Source organism: Oenanthe melanoleuca, chromosome 14 (assembly GCF_029582105.1).
Source record: "Oenanthe melanoleuca isolate GR-GAL-2019-014 chromosome 14, OMel1.0, whole genome shotgun sequence".
In the NCBI taxonomy this organism is placed as follows: domain Eukaryota; kingdom Metazoa; phylum Chordata; class Aves; order Passeriformes; family Muscicapidae; genus Oenanthe; species Oenanthe melanoleuca.
Window position 1 is genome coordinate 13543926 of NC_079348.1, and position 23556 is coordinate 13567481.

Consider the following 23556-nt stretch of genomic DNA (forward strand, 5'->3'; position numbering starts at 1 on the left):
GAAAACATCTCCAAATGGCTTCTATTCTGTTACCTTTTGGCTCTTTTCAAGTAGCTCTGAGATGCAAGAGAAATCCAAAATATAACACATGCATAAAATTCCTGTCTTTCTCTCACAACTGCATTATTCCCTTTTCAAGAACAAGCCAATCACTTGAGCAAGCAGCTTTCCACAGTCTCACAGACACGTGTGGGCCCAAAAATTACATTTTATGTTCCAGATAGGAAAAGAGAAGGAGGGACTTTCTGAGCAGCCCACCTAGATATAAAACCCCAAAATGTCAAGGTCTGTCTTAACACTGCCCTACACCCAGCCAGGCCACTCACACACAGACAACAGCATGTGTTGAACACTGTCTGGAAACCACCCACCATGCCCAAGAGCCTTGGGAAGTTCAGGCTCTGCTTCCCAGCCTTCTCTGCAGCATGTTTTACACTTGCTCAGGCAGGCAGGCAGAATTAGTCCCAAAATCTGTGCTCCTGAGTCCCTGTTATTCTTCCCCCATCAGTAATTCCCTCTGTCCTGAGTGAAAATAAACCTCCAAGGTGAATTCAGCTTCTCAGGAAAACTCAGATTGCATCTGAACAGACTAGAATGACACTCCCCAAGCAGTGAGGACCTCCTAGGTCTGTGCCACTCTCCTCTACAAGCCCTACATGAGATTTTCCAAAATAGGCAGGAAACAATGAAAGAGTAGAACAGACAGAACATAGGAACTTGCCTGAACTGGTCTATTCCCAAGGAAGTTTAAGTCCATGTTCTCACCAAAAAGGTAACCCTCAGGGTGAGGGGTGTCAAACTTCTCGCCTCCCATGAAGAAGTGACTTGCAAAGTAGTTTCCTAGAAACAAAAAACACAAGAGAATGAAAGGAAAAAATTCTAAATGAGTGCTTCCTGGAAAAGCCTGTGCAGTTTTAAATTCACAAGCATAAAAGAACCACAAGGAAAGGGGTGAATAAACAAGTATTTTCCGTGTCTTGTAAACAAAAATCTAGAATAAATATTACAGTGGAGATAATTCCATTTCAATTTGTTTTCCATAGAAGGGACAGGGAGCAGGAAAAGTCAGCTCTTTCCAATATTGTTCCATTCTGGTCAATTCTTCCTGTTTTCTCCACTTCCCAAAGCGAAGCCCAGTCCCACAAACACCATGGGCTTGCTCAGAGAAGGATGAGGCTTCCTCCCACTGCAAAGCTCAGCACAGCCAGAGGGTCAAAGTTTGACTTTCATCCCTTCTTTCACTCTCATATCCCACTCAAGAACCACTCCAAACCTTTACTGGGAGTGCAGCAGACTGTACACCCTGATGCTGATTTAATTAAAAATGCTGACAGTTCAAAACGCAGAAACTCTGAAAGTTTCACCATTAATTTGTTTTGTTCATCTTTAAGGTGATGCACTACAGTGTAAATTTCAGGACACAAAGCATGTGCAAGGTCACTGGGATCCTAGAGCATGGAATTGACTGTAAAACAAACAGAATTAATTCAGGTGTGTGAGAGCACCACAAACGTAGCTCCCTCCTAGGAAGACTTCAGGAAAACACTCTCAAATTTGAACTTCACAGTCACAGTTTCAAAGAAAAAAGTATCAGGAGAGAACTAAAATAAAAGGCTCCATCCAAGCCACTTCCCTTCTAGTTTCAGAGTGGGGGATGAGAGGACTGAGCCAAACATACTTTTGCTTCCCTGAGTGCAATGCATAGACAGCATAAATTTGTGTTAAAATGAGTCATTCCAGAAGCAGTAACTAATCATCTGAATGGTTATGGAGGCATTCTGGAGGGATCTGCAGTCCCTCTAGCTAGGAGCAAGCAGGATTTACTCTGAAATGGAAGGGTTTCCATGAATGGCTCTGTTTTTTCCATTAAGGCTTTTTCCCTCTATGCTTCAAGAAAGGCTCTTTTCACTCTGCACAGATGGCAGTGCCTTAATGATGACGGTAGGGCTCAGCTATTGCTGAGCTCAGCTTACAAGCACCCAGATGTTGCAGTACTGAAACACATCCTTCTTTCCAGATACAACAATCACCTTCAGCACAGGTCCAACATCTACTTAGAATCTGTCCTACAGAACAAGAATAACAAAATCACAGAATTATTTAGATTGGAAAAGACGTCCAAGATCATCAAGCCCAACCTGTGACCTATCATCACATTGTCACCCAGATCAGAGGACTGAGTGCCACATCCAGCCATTTCCTGGACACAAATGTAGGTACCCCAAATGACAGGGAACCTTTTCCACTCCTCCCAGAAGCAACAAATTAAAAAACTAATCTGTATATAATCTCCAAGCACAGCCAGCCTGACACTGCCTCTCCACCAGAGATACACAGTGGTTTGTGTTTGCACTGAGGTTCAGAAAACCATGATGAATGCTGGAGTCCAGGACTTGATTTCACATTTTATGTGAGTCAACTAGATTATGTTTTGGAGCACTTTATTTGATCCACTGTGAAGACAATGCTTGTGCAGGATGTCTCAGTACCACAGCAGTTGGTTATCTGGGATCAGAGTCTGAGAACTCCCTCTTAGAGAATTACAGAATTACAGAATCATATAATTGCCTGGGCTGGAAGGGACCTTAAAGATCACATAGTTCCAACTCCCTGCCATGGACACCTTCCAGCATACCAGGCTGCTCCAAGCTCCAACCTGGTCTTGGACACTCCCAGGGATGATGAAGCCACAGATTCTCCAGGCACCCTGTGCCAGGGCCTCTTCACCCTTGCAGGGAAAAATTCCTTCCTAATATCCAATCTAACCCGACTCTCTGTCAGTTTGAAGCCATTCTCCCTTGTCCTGTGCCTCCAAGCCTTTGCAAATAATCTTGTCCCATCTTTCCTCTAAGCTCCCTCCAGATACTGGAAGGCCACAATGAGATCACCCCAAAGCTTCTCTTTTCCAGGCTGAACAATCCCAGCTCTCCCAGAAGAGCTGCTCCATCCCTCTGATCACCCTGGTGCCTCCTCTGGGCTCTCTCCAGCAGCTCCAGCTCCTCCCTGCGCTGGGTCCCGGGGCTGGAGGCAGCTCTGCAGGTGGGGTCTCACCAGAGAGGGCAGAGGGGCAGAATCCCTCCCTCTGCTGCTGTCCACACTGCAGGATCAGTGCAGGACATGGTCTGAGAGCATCTCCAGAGATGAAAAGGTCTCTCTTGCTCAACTGGAACAACACCCAGACACAAAACCAGCACCTTCAAGGCACCTGCCACACTGTCACTGCTCCACTAAGAACCACTTTTGGCATCTCTACCAAATTGCTGGGATTTCTCACAAATACACACAGTAGACCAAACTCTCTTTCTTCATCTTCCTGCTAAGTCACCTCCTGCAATGTGAAGGAGAGGGTTGTTTTGCCCGAGGCACTTCCTTCACAAGCAAACAAGAAACGCAGTGCCAGGCACGAGGAGCACAGGTAAACTCACTGTGAGGTGCTCAGAGGGGAACACACTGGTGAGCAGAACAACCCCCGAGGCTCTGCCACTGCTGCTGCACACACTAAAGCTGCCACACACACGAGGTCTCAACATACAAACGAGCCAGAATGGCAGCAAATTGTCTCCACGAATTTATAACACAGTTTGCAGCAGCTAAAAAAAGGTATTCTGTTGCAAGCTTTCAGAAACCACTTGCTACAATGACATCCGAAATTCAGAGCTCTCAAGGTAAAACCGAAGTTAAGCATTAATCTTCTCAACCACTACTATCACAACTACCTCGGTGCTTGTCCAAGTTGGAGGCAGAACATTTTAAGAAAGCATTTCTTAAATATCACACCAGGGATTAAAATGAAAAGGAAACTTCCAGATGGAAAATATGAGGCATCCTCTTTTGCAGTCACTGTGACATTTAGGATTTTTAGTGTCTCTAATAGGCGTGTGTATATTTTCTATGCATTAGAATCCTAGATTCCATTTCCAAATCCATCACAAAGACAGCTTTAGAACTCTAGCCAGGCCATCATGCCCCAAATGTCTCCTCAGCCTATAAAACCACCTTAAGCAGGTGTTCCAAGGCCAGCTTTACAGAGTTCTGTAGCTATGAGCACAAGGAGAATGCTAAAGTGCCATCCTCTTTGGCAGGAAAAAGGAAAAGCAAAAAATCCTTGGGTTAATCCTCCACAGAACTGCTAGAAACAGAAATCCTCCAGGAAAATGCAGTGACATGCTGACCAGGAAATAATCACACATAAACAAAAAATATAATGGGATAGGATAAAAATGCCAGAGCAAAGAAAAACTGTGGCTTTACTTGCCCGGAGTAAATCAGCACAAAGCACAGAAGAGCATGAGATAAAAGAGAACAGGACCAAGTGACACTGCTGAGGGAGATGAAGCCCAAGCAGTGGTTTAAGAGAACTTCCTGTGGTGGAAAACTTTATAGTTTTTAGGCTGGAAAAACTGGGACCACTGGGACACCCAGAACAGCCAAGTCTGACTCATTCGTTTGCCCCATGCAAAACGAAACTGGAACCCAAGGCTCCTCCAAGGCATCAAATGACACCAAAATACTTTATATTTAGTACAACATAGTGGTGGGGGTTTATTATCATAATTGCACCAGCATTAAGCACCAGACTGCTCCAGTCATAATTACCTGTCCCTAAACCAGCGTCCTAATCCCATATCCACACAACACTCGGATGTGATGCACAAGAGACACACTGGGAAGGGACACAACCTACAAGAGGCAGAGGCACAACTGTAATCCCATCAGAACATGGGCTGTGTCACACAACATTCATTAACAAAAAGCAATTAGGTGTCCATTTAGGCTTCTCGCCATTAATACAATTAATAGTGAAGTGAAGGAAATTGAGTTCTCTTTAATTACTCAGCCAGACAGTCACCACCACGGCAGACTGACAGCACAGTCCCAGGCACAGGCTGAACCAGCAGCAGTGTGTGAAACACAGGGACAGTGACACTGTCATGGTACACAGCAACACACAGATGGACTGGCTGTGACTCTAGAGACTCTTCTCCTATTTAAAACTGCTCTTTCTTTGATTAAAGCCTCATTCCCAAACAACAAAGCAGTTCAGCTTCAGAGAGGAGCAATCCATTTCCTATTTTTCCTCCCAGAAATCTCCGGGGAGTTCTCTTCCAAGAGCCTACTCCAGAGGAGAAGAGCCATCCCAAGGGCAGGTGCTCCATGCTGCAGAGGAGCTGGTGGAACAGGAGCAGAGCTGTGGGCATTGCTCACTGGTTCTATAGCAATAGGAGATCCTTTCACTGCTCCAAGCACTGAAGTACCACAGATATAATGACTATTCCCTGCTAAATGGGGCAAAAATATCCATTTTTAGCCTGTTTCACAGAGGCACTTACTCTTCTGTACAAACTGGGCCTTCCTCCCAGCAGGTCAGGCAGCACAATGCCAGCACTGGCTCCATAAAGCAAGAAATTCTGGTTAAAAGGTACCAGCAAAGAGGCATCAGAGAAGGGAATTGGTATCACCTTACAGCAGCCTCAGCCATCCAGATGCAGGAGGAAAAAAGTAGATTATACCAATCCAGAGCCTTGGAGGAATAAGCAGGGCATTTTCAGATTATTTTTGACTATAAAACTGTACACAATTTCCAAAAAAGCTGTTAAACAACCTGCTTCACGGAGGACTGGCTCACGCAGACCAAGGTGGATTCCACAGCAATCTGTTCCATCCTCCCCAGAGCACGTTTAGCCAGCAACAACCACATCAAAAGCCAACAAAGGAGAAGTGAATATTCACCTCTGCCTTTGTAATCAGCTGTGACTCAACAAGGCACGGTCACTGTGTCCCTGTCCACAGGCAGGCTGACATGCAGCTGAAATCACAGCCAAATACCTGTATTTAGGGTTTATTTCCTTGCACAATGTGTCCTTGTGAGGGGGTATTTTCTCCCTCATCAAACACAAACCCCCATCCTTCAAACTGATGCCAACCATGGACAGCAGCTGAGCAGACATCTGTAGTAAGTCACGGTCTGTGGAAACCAGAGACAAGGAGGGGTAGAATGGAAAAGGTGCTGCACAGAGGATGAGTGACCTCAGGCAATGCTCCCTCATCACTGGTTCCAGCCTTTCAGGGGTAATCTCAGAGCCAGGAGTGTGTGTCAGGCTGACTCCCCAGCACACACACACAAACACCCAACACAGCCCATGGAAAACCAGCCTCTTCCAGTCAGAGCTCACAGCAGCAGGGTCGAGGCAGCAATAATTAGCAATCATTTGGCCCAAGAACACTTTGTACTACTTCCAGCTTGCTTCCTAAAATCAAAAACCACACTCACTTCCAGTCATCCTCACAGGTTTGGTACCAACCTTTCCATCCCCAAGATCATCACTCTGAAAATGGCAGGGCCTCAAAGGACACTGTCCCTCTGAACACACTCCAGCTGAAGGAGGGAGGGCAGCTGCCATCCTAACAGCCCTCACTGTTCTGGGCTTTGAACCTCCACCCCAGAGGGACTCACCACCTCTTCTTCTGCCTAGAGCTTGAACAGCTCTTCTCTCTCCCCAAAGTCAAGAGCATTCTTGTTAGATAAACCCAAAGAATGTGAAGAGGAAAGCCCTAGCTTAACACCAGCTTTTAAAAGAGCACAAGAAAATGCCACAGAGAATTAATTAACAAGCCTCTAATTGCATCCAGAGCCTTTGTAGGAAATACAAATATTTTTATTTAACCAGCTGCTTGAAAGCATTGGCTGTTTGGTTCTACAGGGGAAGTATCATGGAATACTCTTATTATGGTCCACAGATCCCCTTCCAGGTAGCATGGTAACACACAAACACAACCTCAAGTGTGTGATGGGGGTTACCTTGACAAGCCCAAAACCCAACATACTATTACCTTCCAGTTCAACAGCACAGGAACAATAGGATGATGATGTGAAGGAAGTTTAATGTCCATTGCTTACAGTGGTTATAATGAATCCATTCCTTATCTAAAATATTGTCACACACAGGTACTGCTGCAGCCAAGCTGTGACACTTGCTTTCCCCAGCTGCCCAAAAAAACTAGCTCCCAACCCCCTAAAACAAGCAGGTTGTATTTTCTAAGAAGACCAACATAGCTGTTGGATTTTTCTAGGCAGGTTTTCCCTTTCCACTTCCTTCACACCCCCATTCCTGCTGAAGGCCAACCTGCAACAAAACAACGTGTAATGATGACAGATACTATTTGGGATGAATCTGCCCCCCCTCCAAACTAAACAGGAGTCCTGGCCCCCTCCATCACACAGCCCTGAGGATGTCACAGACAGCAGGTCATGGACACACACAGAACTAAAATCTCTGAAAGAAAAGTCTTTGTATCTGAGAGTGAGGGGATCCGAACTGCTGCTCTGCCTGGAAAAGCCCTGACAGAACTGAAACCTAGAAAAAATTGTAAGCAAATGGATATTGCAGGGGAAATGAGTACCTGGATTTCCCTGACCACTTGTTTTTGAGAAGAATAGGTAAAACTCTTTAAAGAAGTTAAACCTGGTCAATCTCAAAAGCCGGCCCAAGAGGAGGTGAGCTATGGGCTCATCCCAACTGCACACAAGTGGCACCGACACTCTCCAAGCCTTCAGAACAATTCCCTGTGGAAAACAGACACCCAGTAGGCTGTGTCAGCCCAACAGCTCCTAGGTGAGAGCCACTGCCATTTTAAGGCGTTAAAGAGGGTTGTCATGAGGGAATCTGGCCATCCTATATTCAACCAGACCCAATTCTGTTCCGTGTCGCCTCCCCTTCAGCAGCAACAGCTGTCACACTCGCCGGCCACCAAAAACTTCCTGAGGCCACATTTCCGTGGTGGGGAGCAGTCCCTGTGCACCCTCAGCGACCCCCGGGAGCAGGGGCGGTGAGGGCGCCAGGCGGGCACGGACAGCGAGCCCCGGGTCCCGGGCACGGGGACACCGCCACGCCTGAGGCCCCCGGCAACCCCGCCCGGTGCCACCGCTGTGCCCACGGACAGCCATCCACGGCCCCTCCGCCAGCGCAGGGGGCCGGGCCGCGGGCAGAGCCCGAGCGGAGCCAGCCCAGCCGGTGACAGGCACTCCCGCAGCCCCTCGGCCCGGAGAGCACCGGGCCCGGCACGGCCCGTCCCCTTCCCCGCTCCCCGCGGCCCTCACCGGACTTGGGCGGGTAGCGGTAGGCCGAATTGGCCTGGATGTCGATGTCCTCCACGCCCGCGATGCGCCGGCTGAGCAGGGAGCCCATGGCGGCCCGGGGGCGCAGAGCGGCGGCGGCACCGGCACCGGGACCCGCACCCACGGCGGCGGCGCGGGGCACGCCGGGACAGCGAGTCCAACCGCCACGGGACTACAGCTCCCGGCAGCCACCGCGGCGGCGCCTACCAACGGCGGGACGGGGAGGCGGCGGCGGCGGACCACGTCCTGCCCCGGGAGCGGCGTGAGCTCCGCCGGCAGAAGGCGCTACGGCGGGAACGAGAATGGGAACGGGAATGGGACTAGGAATGGGAGTGGAAATGGGAATGGGAACGGGAACAGAAGTGGACCCAGGAATGAGCATGGTGCATTCTGCATGGGAACGACCCAGGCATGGACATGGAGATCACCAGGGGGCACATCTTAGATGGAGAAGCCCTGGGAGCTCACCCAGGGATGCACAGAGAGGACACTCGAGGGCACATCCTGTACAGGAAAGCACCGGGAGGATGGATGCACAGGGACACACCTTGCATAGGGATGCACAGGGAGAATGCCCAAGTTCATGCTCTGCACAGGGATACACAGCGGGGATTCCCAGGGACACATCTGGCACAGGGGAGATGTCCAGTGGCACAGAGCCTGCACAGGGATGCCCAAGAATTATCCAGGGCAGTTCCCAAACGTGGGACCTGCTACTGGCTGAGGCTCAAAGCCAGCAGGAAAGGAGATCAGCCTCCCATGGGGAGAGATCAGCCTCTCCTTTCTGGGTTCCTCCCCTCAGTGGTAATCCACACATGAAAGCAAATGGAGATGCCTGAGGTTTGGGTGTGAGGACAGGGAATGGCCACGGGCTGTCTTGCATGAAGGACACAACAGCTGGGAGGATGGCATGGGGGAAGAGGCACGAAAAAGCCACCAATATCCCAAGACTGAGCCCTGTCCCCTCTGGCACCGAGTAACAGGGAAAAGCCGCTCCCTCTAATGGGAAGTACCTTCCTGTACATATGCTGCAAAGGAACTGGGGACCCAAATTCCCAGCAGTGGAGTTGGGAATCACTGGGAGACATGAAGGAGCTGAGGTGGCACATGTGAAATCCCTTAAATTGGCCTTGGGAGCAGGGAAGAGGGCTGGGATTCAGGGAAATGGGATGGAGCAGGGAGCAGAGCCTGCCAGCACGGGAGGATTTTGTGATAGCAAGTGAGCAGGCAGTGGGTGGAATTTGCTGACTGTAAACACAAACTAAAACACGCCCAGCGGGAATAGGCAAACAGTCCTGAGGCGAAACGTGCTTCCGGACAGTTATTATCCTTGCAGCTGTTATTGCCGCATGAACACAGCCAGAGAGGCTGGAACAGGCATGGGATGCAGGAGAACATGTGCTGGAGGTGAGCACAGAGCAGGAGCTGACCTTGCTCTTCTGCATCCCATTGTGCAGCAAGGCTGGAAAGGAGGACAGGGAAAAAATATGGAATGAGCAACAAGTCCTGCTGGCCAACCACAAGAGTTGGGTACCCTGCACCTGGCATTTGGGAGCCAGGCTCTGTTTGGCAGTGCCTTGGCAGTAACTGTGCCTGGGAACTCTGCTGTGTCCTCCAGGATCCTCCTGGCACCTGGACCCTCTAGCTCAAACAGCCTCTCCATGCAAGGGTTTTTCATAGCAGAAGTTGTATGGACAGGGATGGATGGAGCCTGCTGACCACCACAGTGACAGGAGCGCTGGCCCAGAGCATGTCCAGTGCTCCCTGCCATAGGAACCAGCTGTGGGCAGTGCCCTGGCAGCAGCAGGGTGATGTGAACAGCTCATGTGCCACCAGCAGCCCCAAAGCAAGCAAGGTGAATTCACAACCCCCGAGGCCACGCTCTGCAGTTGATTTGGGGCTCAGTGCTGGAGCAGATTTGGCACAGCAAGGATCAGTGAGTCCATCTCCCTGTACCATCCTGAGAACTGGTGGCAAAGCAGAGCAATGTTTGCACCGTAAGGCAGGTGAGGAGGGGAATTTGAATAGGGACAGAAGAGGAGAGTCCCTTTCCTCCCACAACCTGAGCACCAAGAGCATCCTGCCCTTTTTCAGTTCAAAGAAGCACCCAGAGGCAACCACCCCAAAGCTGTTCCCCGAGCCTTTTTTGGGACAGAATCATGGAATCCTAGAATGGTTTGGGTTGAAAGGGACATTAAAGATCATCTCACTCCAAACCCACACTTCCCAGAGCTCAGTGCCACATGGGTTAAGTAGCAGAGAGCCAGCTCCCCCAGCTGCAGGGTGCTGGCTCTGCCCGGGAAGCTGCAGCAGGAGGTCTTTTGTTCGTGCAAAACCTCCAGCAGTGGGAAGGTCCCTCCCGGGCCGCCCAGCTCTCCAGAGCGCTCAGAGGAAGCTGTCAGTCCCATGGGGGCTGTTGCCATCTGGGAGGGAAGGGGCTTTTGCTGGAGAAGCTGTCCCGGAGGGCCCTGCTCTGTGAGACGTGTGTGACAGACAGCCACAATAGCAGCAGCGTGCCAGGGCAGGGCTCAGCCCTTCCGCCCCAAGTGCCAGGGCCCCGAGCGGGCAGAGCTGAAGGGCAGCAGCTCTTTGCCCCCGCCCGCCCGCGGGACGCAGGCGCTGGCACGCACAAAGGCAGGATATTGCACCATGGCCTCCTCCATCCCATCAGGGGCCACTGCCAGCTGCATGGGGAAGAGACTGGATGGCTTGGGGCAGGGAGCAGGGCTGCCCTGCCAGCCCACGTCAGGGTCCCACAGCTCCTCAGCTGGGTCCTGTGGGATAGAGGAGCAGCACTCCCCCCAGCCCAGGGCACTGTGTCAGCTGCAAGGAACAGAACAGCCCCACAAACCCTGGTGCTGCCACCTGAGTGGGTTTTGCACCTTCACCTCTGGGTTCCCTGAGATGTATTTGTCCCCATTTTGGTGCTGTCAGCCCCAGGGGTCTACTTGCACCATGAGGGAGGAAAGCCATGAAGATGGGATGTCCTCTGTGAAACACCTCCACAAGGTTCAAGGGAGCCTGAGACCCTGAGTGCCATCGTGGTGTGGGGTGAGAGTGGTCAAACTGGGGAGGACCAGGGTGAAACTGGGCCAGGGCTCTTGCCACCAGGAGCCTGCAGAGCCCCAGGGGTGGTGAGGAGACCACAGCTCCTTCCAGCTCAGCAAAATCTATCCAGAAAAAGGTGATCCTGGAGCTGTTCTCTGGCACAACCTGGAGAAGAGCAGCAGGAAAAAAAGAAGGATCCTTTGAAACTCCAGGAAGAAGAACCACAGAGCTGCAGCCCAGAAGAGGCAGACAGGCCAGAGGGACACCCACCCTCACACTGCCACGTTTCTCCAGCCACCCCCAGCTGCCCTTCAAGAGTCTCCTTGGACATGTCTGCTGGGGAGGCAGCTACAAGCACACTCGTGTAAACAAGGAAATATGTTTCCCTGCAAAACTCCCAGTCACCAGAGAAGCTCATCCAAAGTCCAGCTGCTCGGGGGTTTATTACCCAGTGAGGCAAGTTGCTTTGTCTTTGCTGTTCCCACTGCCACTCACTGTGTTTGCCAGGTACGTGTAGAACAACAAGGTTCAGGAGCCCTGGAGACAAGACACGTTGTTACAGCTCACCAGAAGGAGTGGTGAGCCCATGAACTTTGCCTCCCTAAACACTGCCCTGCTCTAAAGGGCTTACAACCCTTCCCGAAAGCCCTGCTGGGCTAGGCCAAACCATTCTCCCTCCAAACTGCAAGGCTTCTGATTAAAATAATCATTCAGGAGATTTATTTTTCCAGGTGTATTTACACCTTAGTGGCTACAAATCTCCCTGTAGTACTTCTCTCTGGGGGTTGTCTTGACCTTGTAAGAAATGAGCAGTCACCTCTTGGTATGTCCCACTGCCACAGCTGTGCTCTCATTTGGATTTAGGCAGTGAGATGTATAGAACAAGAAGGAAAACCCCCTTGGCCCTGAAATTCTCCAAGGCTTGGAGGGGTTGAATTGTGTAACTCAGGAAGGGTTACTAAAGAACATGTGGAAAATGGTGAGCAACTTTGGGCAATACCAGAGCAATCCCTGTCCACGCAGCAGAGGCTGCAAACCCCACAGATCAAGTGTGTTACCTGCCTGAGCTTCAGTCATTTAATCCTCACGGCTCAGAAACACCTGCAAAATGCCAGCCAGCATCAGAGGTGTTAGTGAATGCACTCACAGCCAGGCTAAACCCCTCCAAAACGCAGGAGACAGAACAGAACCACTGCTCAGGAGAAGTGGATGTGGCTGGAACTGGCAGTCCCCTTCATCTTTTCCCTGGTGTTACTAGTCCCGGCCAGCAAACCGCGTGTCTGTGCCTGCTTATCCTGAGCAGCACCACTGTGCGCTGTCCCGGGCCCTGCAGCGCCTGCCTGGCTGCGAGCTTTCATCTGCTGCGGCGCCTTTCACAGCCCCCCGGCACCTTCCAGAACCTTCCCTCGCTGCCGCCTCTCCCTTCAGCTCCCCTCAGCGATGCACGGACACGCTGTGGCTGAGGGAAAAACGGGATCGGGTGAGGGAGGGCAACCCACCCATGGCTGATTAGCGCTGATGGAGGGCGCGGGGGCCAAGGGGCTGCTAATCCACCGCCCCTCGGGCCGCGGGGTCTCCAACGAACCCCCACGGGCTGCAGGAGGGTAACGGAAGGGCCTGCAGGGGTTTCACGGTACTGAAGGGCGGCAGTGGCCGCACTCCCCCCGGCTCGGCTCGGCCCCGCCGCTCCCTCACGTCAACAGGAAACCGCACGCGGCCGACTGTAAACACCGCCCGCGCCCACGTGACCGCGAGGCCCCGCCCCGGCCCCGCCCCGCGCGCGGCCCTCCCCCGCCGCCCTCCCATTGGGGGCCGCGCCGTTGTTGACCATATACGGTCAGGTACTACCAAGCCGCGGGCGGCGGTTGGCCGGCCCCGCGCGTCACTCAACGCGCGCCGAGCGCTCCGCAAACAAAGCGGGGCCTGCTGGGAATCGTGGTCCTGACGAGAGGAGGGCGGCGGGACAGCGTGGTGAGCGGGAACTACAAATCCCAGCGGCGCCGCGCGGGCCGGTCCGCGCCGCCCCGCCCCGAGCGGCCGTGGGCGGGGCTGGGCGGGCGCCGTGAGTCAGTGCCCGGTAAACATTGGCGTGAGCCGCCGGCCCCGCCGTGCTGGCGGCGCCCTGAGGGCGGCGGGGGCCGGGGCCGGGGCCATGGACGAGCTCAAGCACCAAGTGATGATCAACCAGTTCGTGCTGGCGGCCGGATGCGCCGCCGACCAGGCCAAGCAGCTGCTGCAGGCGGCCCACTGGCAGTTCGAGGTGAGGCCGCCGCCCCGGTACCGGTCCCGAGCGGGTTCCCGCGTGGGGGCATCCGAGCGGGGGTCGGGCAGCGTGGATCGGTACCGGCCCTGCGGACACGGCGCTGGCCCCCGCCCGCCCGCAGTCGCGGCGGCGGCGGCGGGGCGCGGGCCGGGCCCCCGGAGGTGCCGGGGGAGCGTGGGCGCCGCGCGGGGCGGGGATCGGGCGGCCACGTTGCGCGGGGGGTGCGCGGAGAGGGGCTCGCAGCCTGCCGGGGCCGCACGCCGGACCGCGGCCGGGCCGGGGCTCCGGATCCGCCGAGCCCTCCTCCTGCTCGCCCCCGCCCCAGCCCTCCCGCGTGGCCGTGGGCTGGAAAACCCCAGCGCAGCCTTTCCCACGGCCCTGCCCCGGGGAGTTCGAGTTCTCGGGCAGCCGTGGGAGAGGAGACTTTGTAGGTCAAAGCTTCTCTGGCTCCAGGCGCCTTTTCCTCTCGCTCGCGGGGGGGATACTCGGTGACATTGACAGGGGTTAACGCCGCGCGTGGGGCGGGGGTGCGGGGGGGGCTCCCCGGTGGATTTCGGGGTGCTCAGCTCGTCCGGAGATCCCCGCACCGGAGGTGCAGGGAGCAAAGCTGCGGTGGCTGTCGCCAGTAAATTGCTTTCTAAATAGGATTTTTCCTTCCCTTCTGCAGCTCCCTAGGCTGGAGCTGATGGATTTTGACGCTAATGGCACCTCGGTAATTGAAGTGTCTGTGCTGTGCTGCGGGAGCAGGTCTGAGGCAGGCCGGGGAGCAGGAGGCTCCGTGTGTAGCTCCCCCGTGGCTGGAGCACCTCTCCTGCTGCCCGCGGGGCTGTGTCGGGCTCGTTCCGTAACGGAGCCGCGGCCCGATGGACCCGGCACGGCCGCCTTCCATCGCCGTGCGGGCACAGCACTCCCTGCTGCTCCATCCCAGCCCGGGAGGGATCCCAGACCGAGCCGTGCGTGGCCGGGGAGCGCGGGCTGCGCTTGCGGGGATGCGCGGAAAGCCGGGCGGCGATCCCCAGCGCCGTGCCCGGTGAACGGCAGCACCGCTGGCGTGGGGTGTGTTGCATGTGTAACGTGCTGCGGCGTTTGTTTACTAACACAGCCTGGCAGTGGCCCTCTGGGACAGGCGGGAGCCTCTTCCACCACCTCCGTGCGTGTCGCAAAACAGCCGGGCAGGGATGACAGAAGTTTTAACGTGTCTTTCAAAAGGCTTTTTTTTTTGCAGAACTTTGCCACCGTTTTGGCGAGTTGCACAAGTACAAACAGCCGTCTCCTGCCGGCTGGGCACTCACATGACTCAGAGGAAGCTGGGCTGTAAACAAACGCTGCCGTTACCATGTTCCCACTCACTTTTGGTGCAACGGTCAGATAATTCCCTTTGCAAAATGGCCGCTGGGCACGGCTCCTTCTGGGAGCCTGCCTGGGGAGGGCTCACCTCCCGAGCACTCCAGCCTGCTCTCACCTCTTCTCTGGGATCCTCCCGAGGCTTTTGTTATTCCAGTGCAGCACTCGTTTGCTGGCTGGTCTGCATCTGCAGTGAGTATAAATCGGGGGAGTTCAGGCAAGTTCAGTACGAGGGAAGGCAGCATAAATTAACCATCTCCTTGGAGTCGAAGTGCTGCTCCAGGGGCATGTCGTGAATTTGATCAGCCTGCTTGTTCCTGAGGATTCTGCTCCTGCCTGTAAGGCCACTACGGGGAGCGGTGGCTCTGCTTGGGGGAGCCAGGCTAGCACAGTGGCCCAGTGACACACACAGGAGTTGGGCTATCCCAGCTCTGTGCCTCTGTCCTGGCCAGGGCACTCCTGGCACCCATCTGCCCTGCCCAGAACCATTCCTTTGTGGGCAAGTGTCCCTCTTGCTGCCTGTATCAGCCCCTGGGGTGTTTATCACCAGCAGGAGGGAGAGGAGGCTGCTGTGGAGCACGGACAGCTTTGGGATGCTGATGTTTTGGGACCACTTCCCTGAGCTGCTGTGAGGCTGGCTGCTTAGGGGCCATTGTGAGCAGGAAGATGAAGTAAAGGCTGCAGAGCAGGTTTGCTCTGTGTGTGTCTTTCCAGCCCTTGTAGACCCAGAGTCTTTCTGGGGTGGAAGGAATGTGATCCAGGACAGTGATCAGGGTGAGAAGTCAGGAAAACATTTGGGATACAGTCACCTTTGGCTGTGGTGCGAGCTGATCAGTCTGTCCCATACTCAGGGGGTGGTTAAAGAGCCTTTTGGTTTTTTTTATCCCATCTATCCCTGGGGAGCAGTGCAGTTCATGGGTAGGGTGTGGATCACCTCTCCCACTCACTGTGACTCCACTCCTGTTTTCTAGGGACCCTGGGCAGGCTTTCTCCTGTTGTGCCCTGTTTAATTTGCAGCTCTGTGGGCCCTTCCATGCTTCCAGGGATGGCTGCTGTGGGTGCCAGCCAAAATGGCACTGCCAGCCCAGCCCTCCAGCAGCTGGAGCAGTGCCATGGCTGATCCCAGGGGGAGGTTTACAAGCCCAGAAAGCAGCCTGGTGTGTCTCTGGGTGAAGGCTGGCACTCGTCCTCCGGGGCCTGGCTTTTTGGGAGAAGCCAGGGAGAGCAGCTCCTCTGTGGCTGGAACCCAGCAGGTTACCAGGCAGACATTTCAGAGTTTGCAGAGTCTCAGATGGAGCTGGGCAGTGGATCAGGCTCCATCTCCGGTAGAAAGATATTTGGCTTTATGTGCTCATTGCCCTTGGGGCTGTTGGGGAAGGATAAGAAGAAACTGCTTCTAAAAAAACCCACCCATTCCTTCCTTTTCCTGGTGCTAAGAGCCTCTGTTCAGTGTAGAGAGGTTGTGTGTGGGGAACAAGAGGAGGAGCATGTGTCTGCCTTCACTCACTGTGTCCATGGCTGGATTTCACTTCCTCCTGTGTATTTATGTTTCATGAAGCCCCTTCCGTGGTGGTTCAAGGACAGGGTGGCCCCAGGGCTGCCCCTGCTGCTGGGTGCCCTGTGCAGGCAGAGCTCACACCTCCAGCCACCCTTGAGTCACCACAGGTGTCTCTTGGCACCCTGGCACGGTCCCTGTGTGATCCCTCTCCTGTGAAACTCCTGGTTTTGCATCCTGGGAGGGGGCACAGTGGCCTGGTCACCTGCTGAGCAGGGCCAGGTCATGGGTGTGGGGCTGCCCTGCTCCCACACACCCCAGGGTGACACAGGCAATGGGGCCTTTAGTCCAGGGTCAGAGCTGAGCTGGGCTCAGGCTCCTTCTCCAGCAGAGGGGCCTTAATTGGCTTTGCTGTTGCACCGTGGCACTTGTGAGGCTGTCTGGAGCCCAGGTGGCATCAGTAGCTTTGGTGACATGTGTGTCCCTGGCCCCCGTGGCACCAAGGGGAGCGAGGGGCCCTCGCTGGCCAGGCTGGAGCTCTGCAGGTCCCTTGGGAGATGACTGCAGGTCCTGGGCTTTGTTCTGGGCACAGGGACTGTCTCTGCTGTGCTTGGAAAGGGGCAGATGGAGGGGAATAGACTGTTTTAGGCAGAGGGGCCTGCACTGGCAGAGTGCTCCCTCTGCCCAGTCACAGCTTTCATCCCAGCGCTGGCAGGGGTTGGTAGGCAGCTCAGGGGGACAGCAGGGACCTTCTCTACCCCTGTCTGCCAGTGGCACAGTCCCAGATATGAGGCCACTTGGAAAACAGGAGCACAGAGCAGGTTTAATCAGTTTATGGTATCTGGCTGTGCCCACACCTCTGTGTTTCCTATTTGGTGTCACCCCCTCTCTTATCAGGATCTGTCAGTGATAGGGCCTGTGGGTGTTGACGTCCAACCTCACCCTGGACGAAGGGTAGTGTGGGGGGTGTCACTGCCTCAGAAGTGTCTGTGTCTCTGTTGGACATTTCCTTAGTTCAGAGCCGTGTGCTGTCCTGTCCAGAGCTCTCTCCAGGGCCACAGACCCTCTTCCTGCTGCGTGGCCATCCCTGGGATCCGGTGGGTCCTGCCTGTAGGAGCTGAGCTCGCAGCGTGCCCGGGTGCAGAGTTCAGGTGCTGTGTTATTAAATGCAGCTATTGCAGGGAAGACCTTGCCAGCCCAGCTATTGCACACTCCCCCCGAGGTCTGGGAGCTGCCAGACTCTGCAGCAGGAATTGCTTCCCCCACCCAGGTCTGGATCATTGTTTGCAGACGTTGCTCTGGCTGCCACCTGGTCGTACCAAGAGTTTTCTGTTGTTTAGCCAGGAAACCATAAACCCCTTTGCCTTCCCAGGGCCTGCCAGCCTGGTTGCTTGGGGCAAAACTAGTTTTTCCATTTGATCAATGAGCTGAGCTGACTTGCATCCTGGCCCAGGAGCATGTATGGTGGCAGGACTGTGGCTGCTACAGTTGGGCAAGGTTTGGTACAACCTCCCTGTGCATTTTCTAGGCTTTTCTGCCTTTTTTGCACAGCAGCTTGGGTAACCCCAATCCCTGGCTTTCAGGAAGGGAGCAGAGTCTCGGGTAGTGTGGCAGCACCCAGCCACAGCCCCACACCTCACACCCCAGAGTGGAGACCTGAAGGCCCTGGGGAGAGGCCTGAATGGCACTGAAGGGAGCTTTTCCTTCAACCAGAACTGAATCCAAACCAGTTCTCTTACATTTCCATCAAGTCTCATCTACAACTGAATCAAAATAATGTTTTCTAGCCCTGAATTAGTTGAGGCCTGGTGCAGAACAGGAGTCACCATCATGGAATCACAGGATGGTTTGGGTTGGAAGGGACCTTGAAGGTCATCTTCCCTCCCATCACACCTTCCACTATCCCAGGTCGCTCCAAGCCCCATCCAACCTGGCCTTGGACACTTAGGGGATGGGGCAGTCACAGCATCTCTGGGCACCCTGTGCCAGGGCCTGCCCACCCTCTGAGTAAAGAACTTCTTACCATTCCTGCATCAGCTCAGTGCTGTGCACCCCCAAATATCCTGCTGTCTCTACTCCTCCCAGACCTGGGCTGGATGTCTGCCCTCCTGACCATCCTGTTCTCCTGGCCTTCTGTACCTGCAGCCCTTCTTGTCCTCTCACATGCCTGTGGCATGTGACATATTTACCAGACTAGTACTGGTTTTAACTGGAAGCTACGAAACAATGTCAGTCGTCATCCTGCTCTGTCTGCAACTGAACTGGAAATGTTCTGGCATATGGGGTGGGCAGCTGCCCTGGGTATCTCCTGGTGGGAATATGGGGACTGTGATCATGTCCTGTTGAGGACATGCTTTTAACAGGTTCCTGCTGGGGTTGGATTTGGTATCCTTTGTTTCCCAGCACACGGTGGTTGCAGAGCATCATTGTGAGTTGTGAAACACCTGCTGGGCTCTGCCCCAGCAGTAGCTGCTTCTTGTAAGGATGGTGGTCCCAGATACACATGGTGGCCACCTGCCCTGGTGTGAGCAGATGGCAGGCGCAGGTCCCTGCTTGGGGACAGGGAGCAGCTGTGCCCTCAACGCCCCCCAGGGCCTGTTTTGGATCATCTTTGGGGTCTAGTAGTGTGCAGGGGTGAGGTGGGTGCCCAGTTTGGATGCAGGTAGTAACATCATCTTTCCCTTTTTTTTTTCCCTTCCTTCCTTTCAGACTGCTCTCAGTGCTTTTTTCCAAGAAACAAACATCCCCTACAGCCACCACCATCAGATGGTAAGTGCTTTCCCAGCTCCCCAGTGCTCTCCCAGGGCAGAGCACCAGCTGGCAGGTGCTTCAGGCTGGTGCTCACGTCCAGCTCGCTGCTTCCCAACTCCAGGGAGGTCTGGCTGGGCACTAACAGAGCTGCCTGCCAAGGAAGGTTTTCCTGGAGAGCAGCTGGTGGCATAGCCTGCCCAATGCAGTGGAACAGCAGAGCCCTGCAGATGGTTTGAGGCTGCTCTTCCAAAAGGGATAGTCTGAGGGAGGACATTTTGGGCATTGTGGTCCACACTAGTCCAGCATGGCAGAGAGAGCCTGCAGGAGCCTGAAGCACTGACCTGTGTAAACACACTCACAGATACATGGTGCTTCCCATCCTGCAGCAGCCACACACACAGGTCCTTGTGAGCTGGCTGGAGCGAGCAGATTCCTGGAGCGTGGCTCTGGTGCAGTGTGCAGAGCATCTGGAGGTGTGTAAACACCCCCACGTGGGTGCTGCCCGCCTCTGCTCCCTTTCAGCTGTCCCCAGACTCAGTCCCTTAACTCTCCTGCCCCAGCAGCCCCTAATCTGTTTGGGCAGATGTGTCTTAAGGATTTACTGGCTGCTGCAGCCTTGTTTGACTCTCTGGGACAATTGGGGATTTGGAGCATGCAAAGCAGGTGCCCAGCAGGGCTGCAGCGTGCCCAGTCTCCTGGGGAGTGGGAGCTGAGCCTGAGCCTTGTGCCCACAGGATCAGAAAGCTGCAGCCCCAGCGTGGCACCAGTGGGTTGTGGAGCAGAGGGTGTCCTGTCTGGGTCCTCTGCCAGGAGCTCTTACAACAACATGAGCCTTCAGCAGAGCTGCTGGTGGGCAGCACAGTCAGCAGAGCGCAGCTCTGGGGGCTCCATGTGCCACAGCAGGGGGACAGAGGGGTCTGGTGCCAGCCCTGGTGGGAGGCAGAGGATGGAACTCCCCTGATCTGTGTCTCCTTCCCACAGATGTGCACTCCCGCCAACACGCCGGCCACGCCGCCCAACTTCCCCGACGCCCTCACCATGTTCTCCCGCCTCAAGGCTTCCGAAAGCTTCAACAGCAGCAGCCCCGTGGCCTCCATGGCGACCTCCCCGCCGCCCCCGGCCCCGCCGCTGCCCCAGCACGGCGCCTTCAGCCCCGCCTGGCCCGCGGCCTCCCCGCCCGGGCAGCAGCAGAGCACGTGGACTCCGGCGGCGCCGGCGCAGCCCGCGGGCTGGCCCGCCGCCGTCTCCCAGCAGGCCAGCGCCGAACAGAAGGCCAACGTCACCATGGAGGCAGAGAGATGAGGCCGCGGCCGAGAGCGGACGCAGTGGGGACCCCTGCGTATAAATATATCTATTTTTTTTTCTCCCCCCCCCTCCCCAAAGAGGAGAGGAACTCTGCTGCCAGGGCGTCTGGCAGCCGCCGAGACACATGAGCAAATAGCTGCCTTGCATGGGTTTGGTTTGAAGTAGTTTTTACTTGTTCTCGAGCTGAATGGAGCTCCCCAGGGACAGCGGGAGGCTGCGTGGGACCGGTGCCGGCCTCTGCCTGGGACCCTGACGCTGCCAGACTCTTGGGGAGGGAGCACCCCCTCCTCTCTTGGGACACCGGAGTTTGCATGCCAGTGACATTTACAGAGGAGGTCCCTTCCTCAGGGTCCCCTGGGCCACCCCACCAGGCAGAGTGAGTTGTGCCTGAGCGTTTCCCCCCATCCCTTGGCCCTGATCAACTGGGAGGGGGGCAGACACCCCATGAGGCTTGTTTTTGTAAGGGGTGGAGAGAGCAGGGGCTGTTCCTGCACCACCACAGCCTCCATCCCGCACACACCATCCTCGATGGTGAGCAGGGCTGGGGGACACCAGCCCTTGGGGAGGCGTCTGGCCCCTCACCCAGCCCCGGATGGGGAGCAGGGGGTGAGCACTGCTGGTCCGGCTGGGCCAACACACCCTCCCTCTACCTCCCGGGATGGGGTTTGCCCCAGGGCTGTTTTGCATGACACAGTGTAACCCTAGAGACTGGGATCGTTTTTAACCCCTCTGTTCTTTTCTCCCGGCGGCTGGAAGTCTCTCCGGATGCGCCGCAGCCGCTTGCAATACACGCTCTTCTGCTTTGAACCCAGTGTCTTTGCTTCGTTTGCAGCAGCGGCGGGACGCAGGCAAAGCTGCCCTGAGCCTGCAGTGTTTCAGGATCCCCTTTCCCAGTGGCTCAGTGCCTGCCAGGAGGGCTGGCTGCATCTCTGGCTGCTCCAGTACCCCTTTCCAGCTATGCAGTGACTGCTAGCTGCTTTTGGCCAGGTGCATCCAGGGCTCAGCCCCAGAAGCCCAGCTCTGCCACATCAGCTGTGGTGAGACCCCAGCAGGCGAGGCTGTGCTGAGTCCTCAGGATCCCTGTGACATGTACAAGTCCTGGGTGTTTTGCTGTGACCTGGCTCCTATCCCCTCTTCCCCAGGTCCCCTGGAGATTGCTGTCCCTGCCAGTCCCTTTCCCAGCGAGGCTGTGCCCCTGCACTCCCCTGTCAATAATTAATTTCAGTCTCTTATTTGTGTTGCTAAAATAAACAATGTAGGAGGGATGGTTTCACCCAGGGTGCCTCTTGGACAGCTTGGGCAGGGCCTGGGAGCAAGGGCTGGAGCTGGAGCTGGCACCTGTGAGCATCCCTGCATGGAGCTGTGCTGGAGCTGCCAGCCTCAGTCTTGCCTCACTGGGATGAAATGGGCCAAGCTGGTGGGCTCTGGAGTGAGCCAGGGCTGTGCATCTTCTGTCCCAGCTGTGGTGAGCACATCCAGGCCAGTGTGGAGTCCTGCTGGGAATGGGGATGGTCTGTGAGGTGGGGGGGTGCTGCATAGAGCCACCCAGGGCACACAGAAAAGACCCCAGCCTTGAAGAGAGTGCTGCCTGAGAAATACAGGTGAAGCCATACAGAGACCTGGGTGATGAGGAGGGGAATTGCCTGTGACTGCCCCCGGGCCACCAGGAGCAGGATTGGAAAATCATGTGCCAGACCACAGACCTGGTTGTCTGACTGGTCAGAGAGCTGATGGGGGCGTGGCACAGCCCAAAACTCGGACTCTGGATGCATCCCCAGGAGCTCAGGGACTGCACAGGGGAGGCAACAGAGGTGGGGGCATCTCTGGCCTGTGGTGTTACCCACTGCAATGAGTGGGTGCCAGGGCAATGTGACCCAAACTCCACTAGTCCCTTGAGGCCAGGCACCACAGCCTTGGTGCATGTGCCCCTCCCCAGCCCCCTGTGCCATTTCACAGCCCCCTGGCCAGTCTGGACACCTGTGAGCTTGGCACCAGCCCCCCAGGAGTCTTCTTTGTCATCTGCACCTGCAATGCACGAGGACAAACAGCCTTCTGTGGGGCACAACACCCTCAGCAGCTCCCTGGGGATGCAGCAGCAGCACTGCCCACGTAGCAGGGCTGGTGGCCCAGGGGACACTCAGGACAGGCACCTGCGTGAGTACTTGGGGATGCAGCACATTCCTGTGGTGTGCCAGGAGCAGAGCTGGGGCATCTTCATTGCTGGAGGGGGAGAAGCACAAACAGTACAGGGGGACAGCCATCCCCTGCCGACCTCTGCCCTGCCACCACCCAGTGCCAGTGCTTGTTCACAGCACCCAAGCCCTGCTCCATCAGCACCTTGTTCATACCTGGGTGCTACCCCATCCCCTGACCTCCCCTCACCCACCATTGTTTGTCCCCAGCTCCACCAGCATGGCATGGTGACAAAATCCTGGCACACAGAGCTGCTTCCCAGTGGGGATGTGCCAAGTCTGGACAATCCTGTACCCAGCATGGTTCAGGCACCAGCTGTGGCATAAGTGGCTCGTGAGCTGTGCTCGGGCACTGTCCTCACCTGGGTGTCCTCAGTGTCACCCCACAGCTGCTCTGCAGCTTCCTGCAGCCCCATGCACTGCTGCTGCAGCTGCCCCAGCACCTCCCTACCAAAACCCAGCCCCTGGGGAGGACATGTGGCTCTGGGTGGCTGCAGAACCCAGGCAAGGCAGGGAGGTGTGTTTATTGTAGCCCCAGAGAGCTGCTAGTGAGAACATCCTGAGAGATGCCCCAAAGTGTTCCTGGTGAGTGCGTTGTGGGGCTGCAGCCCAGGCCTTTGGGCAGCGCTTCCTGAGACCACGGACACTTGGGTACCTTCTACATCCTGCAGCTGCTTTATCTCACCCAGCACCTTCTCCAGGCAGGCAGCCACATCCTCCAGGTCTCTGAGCTGGCTTCAGACACCAAAGCTTTACTCTGGGCAGTGCCAGCTCCTGCAGGCCCCCAGAAAAACAACATCCCTTTACCCTGCTCCAGGAGGGGAGAGCCTGGGCAGCCCCTGGGATGGGGCAGGAGACTCCAAACCTTGACATCATCCCCAGTGCCATCCCATCCCCAGCCCTGTAGGTCTCCCTGGACATCAACATTTTAGAGGGTAAAATTCTCCTGGCACTGCAGGAGGGACAAGAGCAGTGGAGGTGGCCAGGACACTGGGATACCAGGGATGGGTGGCTGCTTCTAATGGCTGTGAGGGTGATATGG

At 55.4% G+C, this 23556-nt stretch overlaps 2 protein-coding genes across 5 annotated transcripts in view; one reads left to right on the forward strand and one right to left on the reverse strand.

Moving 5' to 3' along the window:
• Positions 1-8287, reverse strand: part of MGRN1 (mahogunin ring finger 1) — a 48770-nt gene extending 40483 nt beyond the window's left edge. For 2 of the 4 annotated variants that reach the window (XM_056503206.1, XM_056503205.1), the window contains exons 1-2: positions 8099-8287; positions 722-840 (exon numbers count right to left, since the gene is read on the reverse strand). In XM_056503206.1, the coding sequence (XP_056359181.1) occupies positions 722-840; positions 8099-8186 (207 nt within the window). In that variant the 5' untranslated portion in view covers positions 8187-8287. The remainder of the gene's footprint in view (positions 1-721; positions 841-8098) is intronic. The other 2 variants (XM_056503209.1, XM_056503207.1) reach the window with 1 other exon arrangement.
• Positions 8288-12682: 4395 nt separating this feature from the next.
• On the forward strand, positions 12683-21129 carry LOC130259421 (UBA-like domain-containing protein 1). Its single transcript, XM_056503682.1, has 5 exons — positions 12683-12768; positions 12815-13005; positions 13141-13424; positions 18976-19035; positions 19999-21129. Exons 1-5 carry the CDS (start codon positions 12683-12685, stop codon positions 20317-20319), a joined length of 942 nt encoding a protein of 313 aa, XP_056359657.1. The 3' UTR covers positions 20320-21129.
• Positions 21130-23556: the final 2427 nt, after the last annotated feature.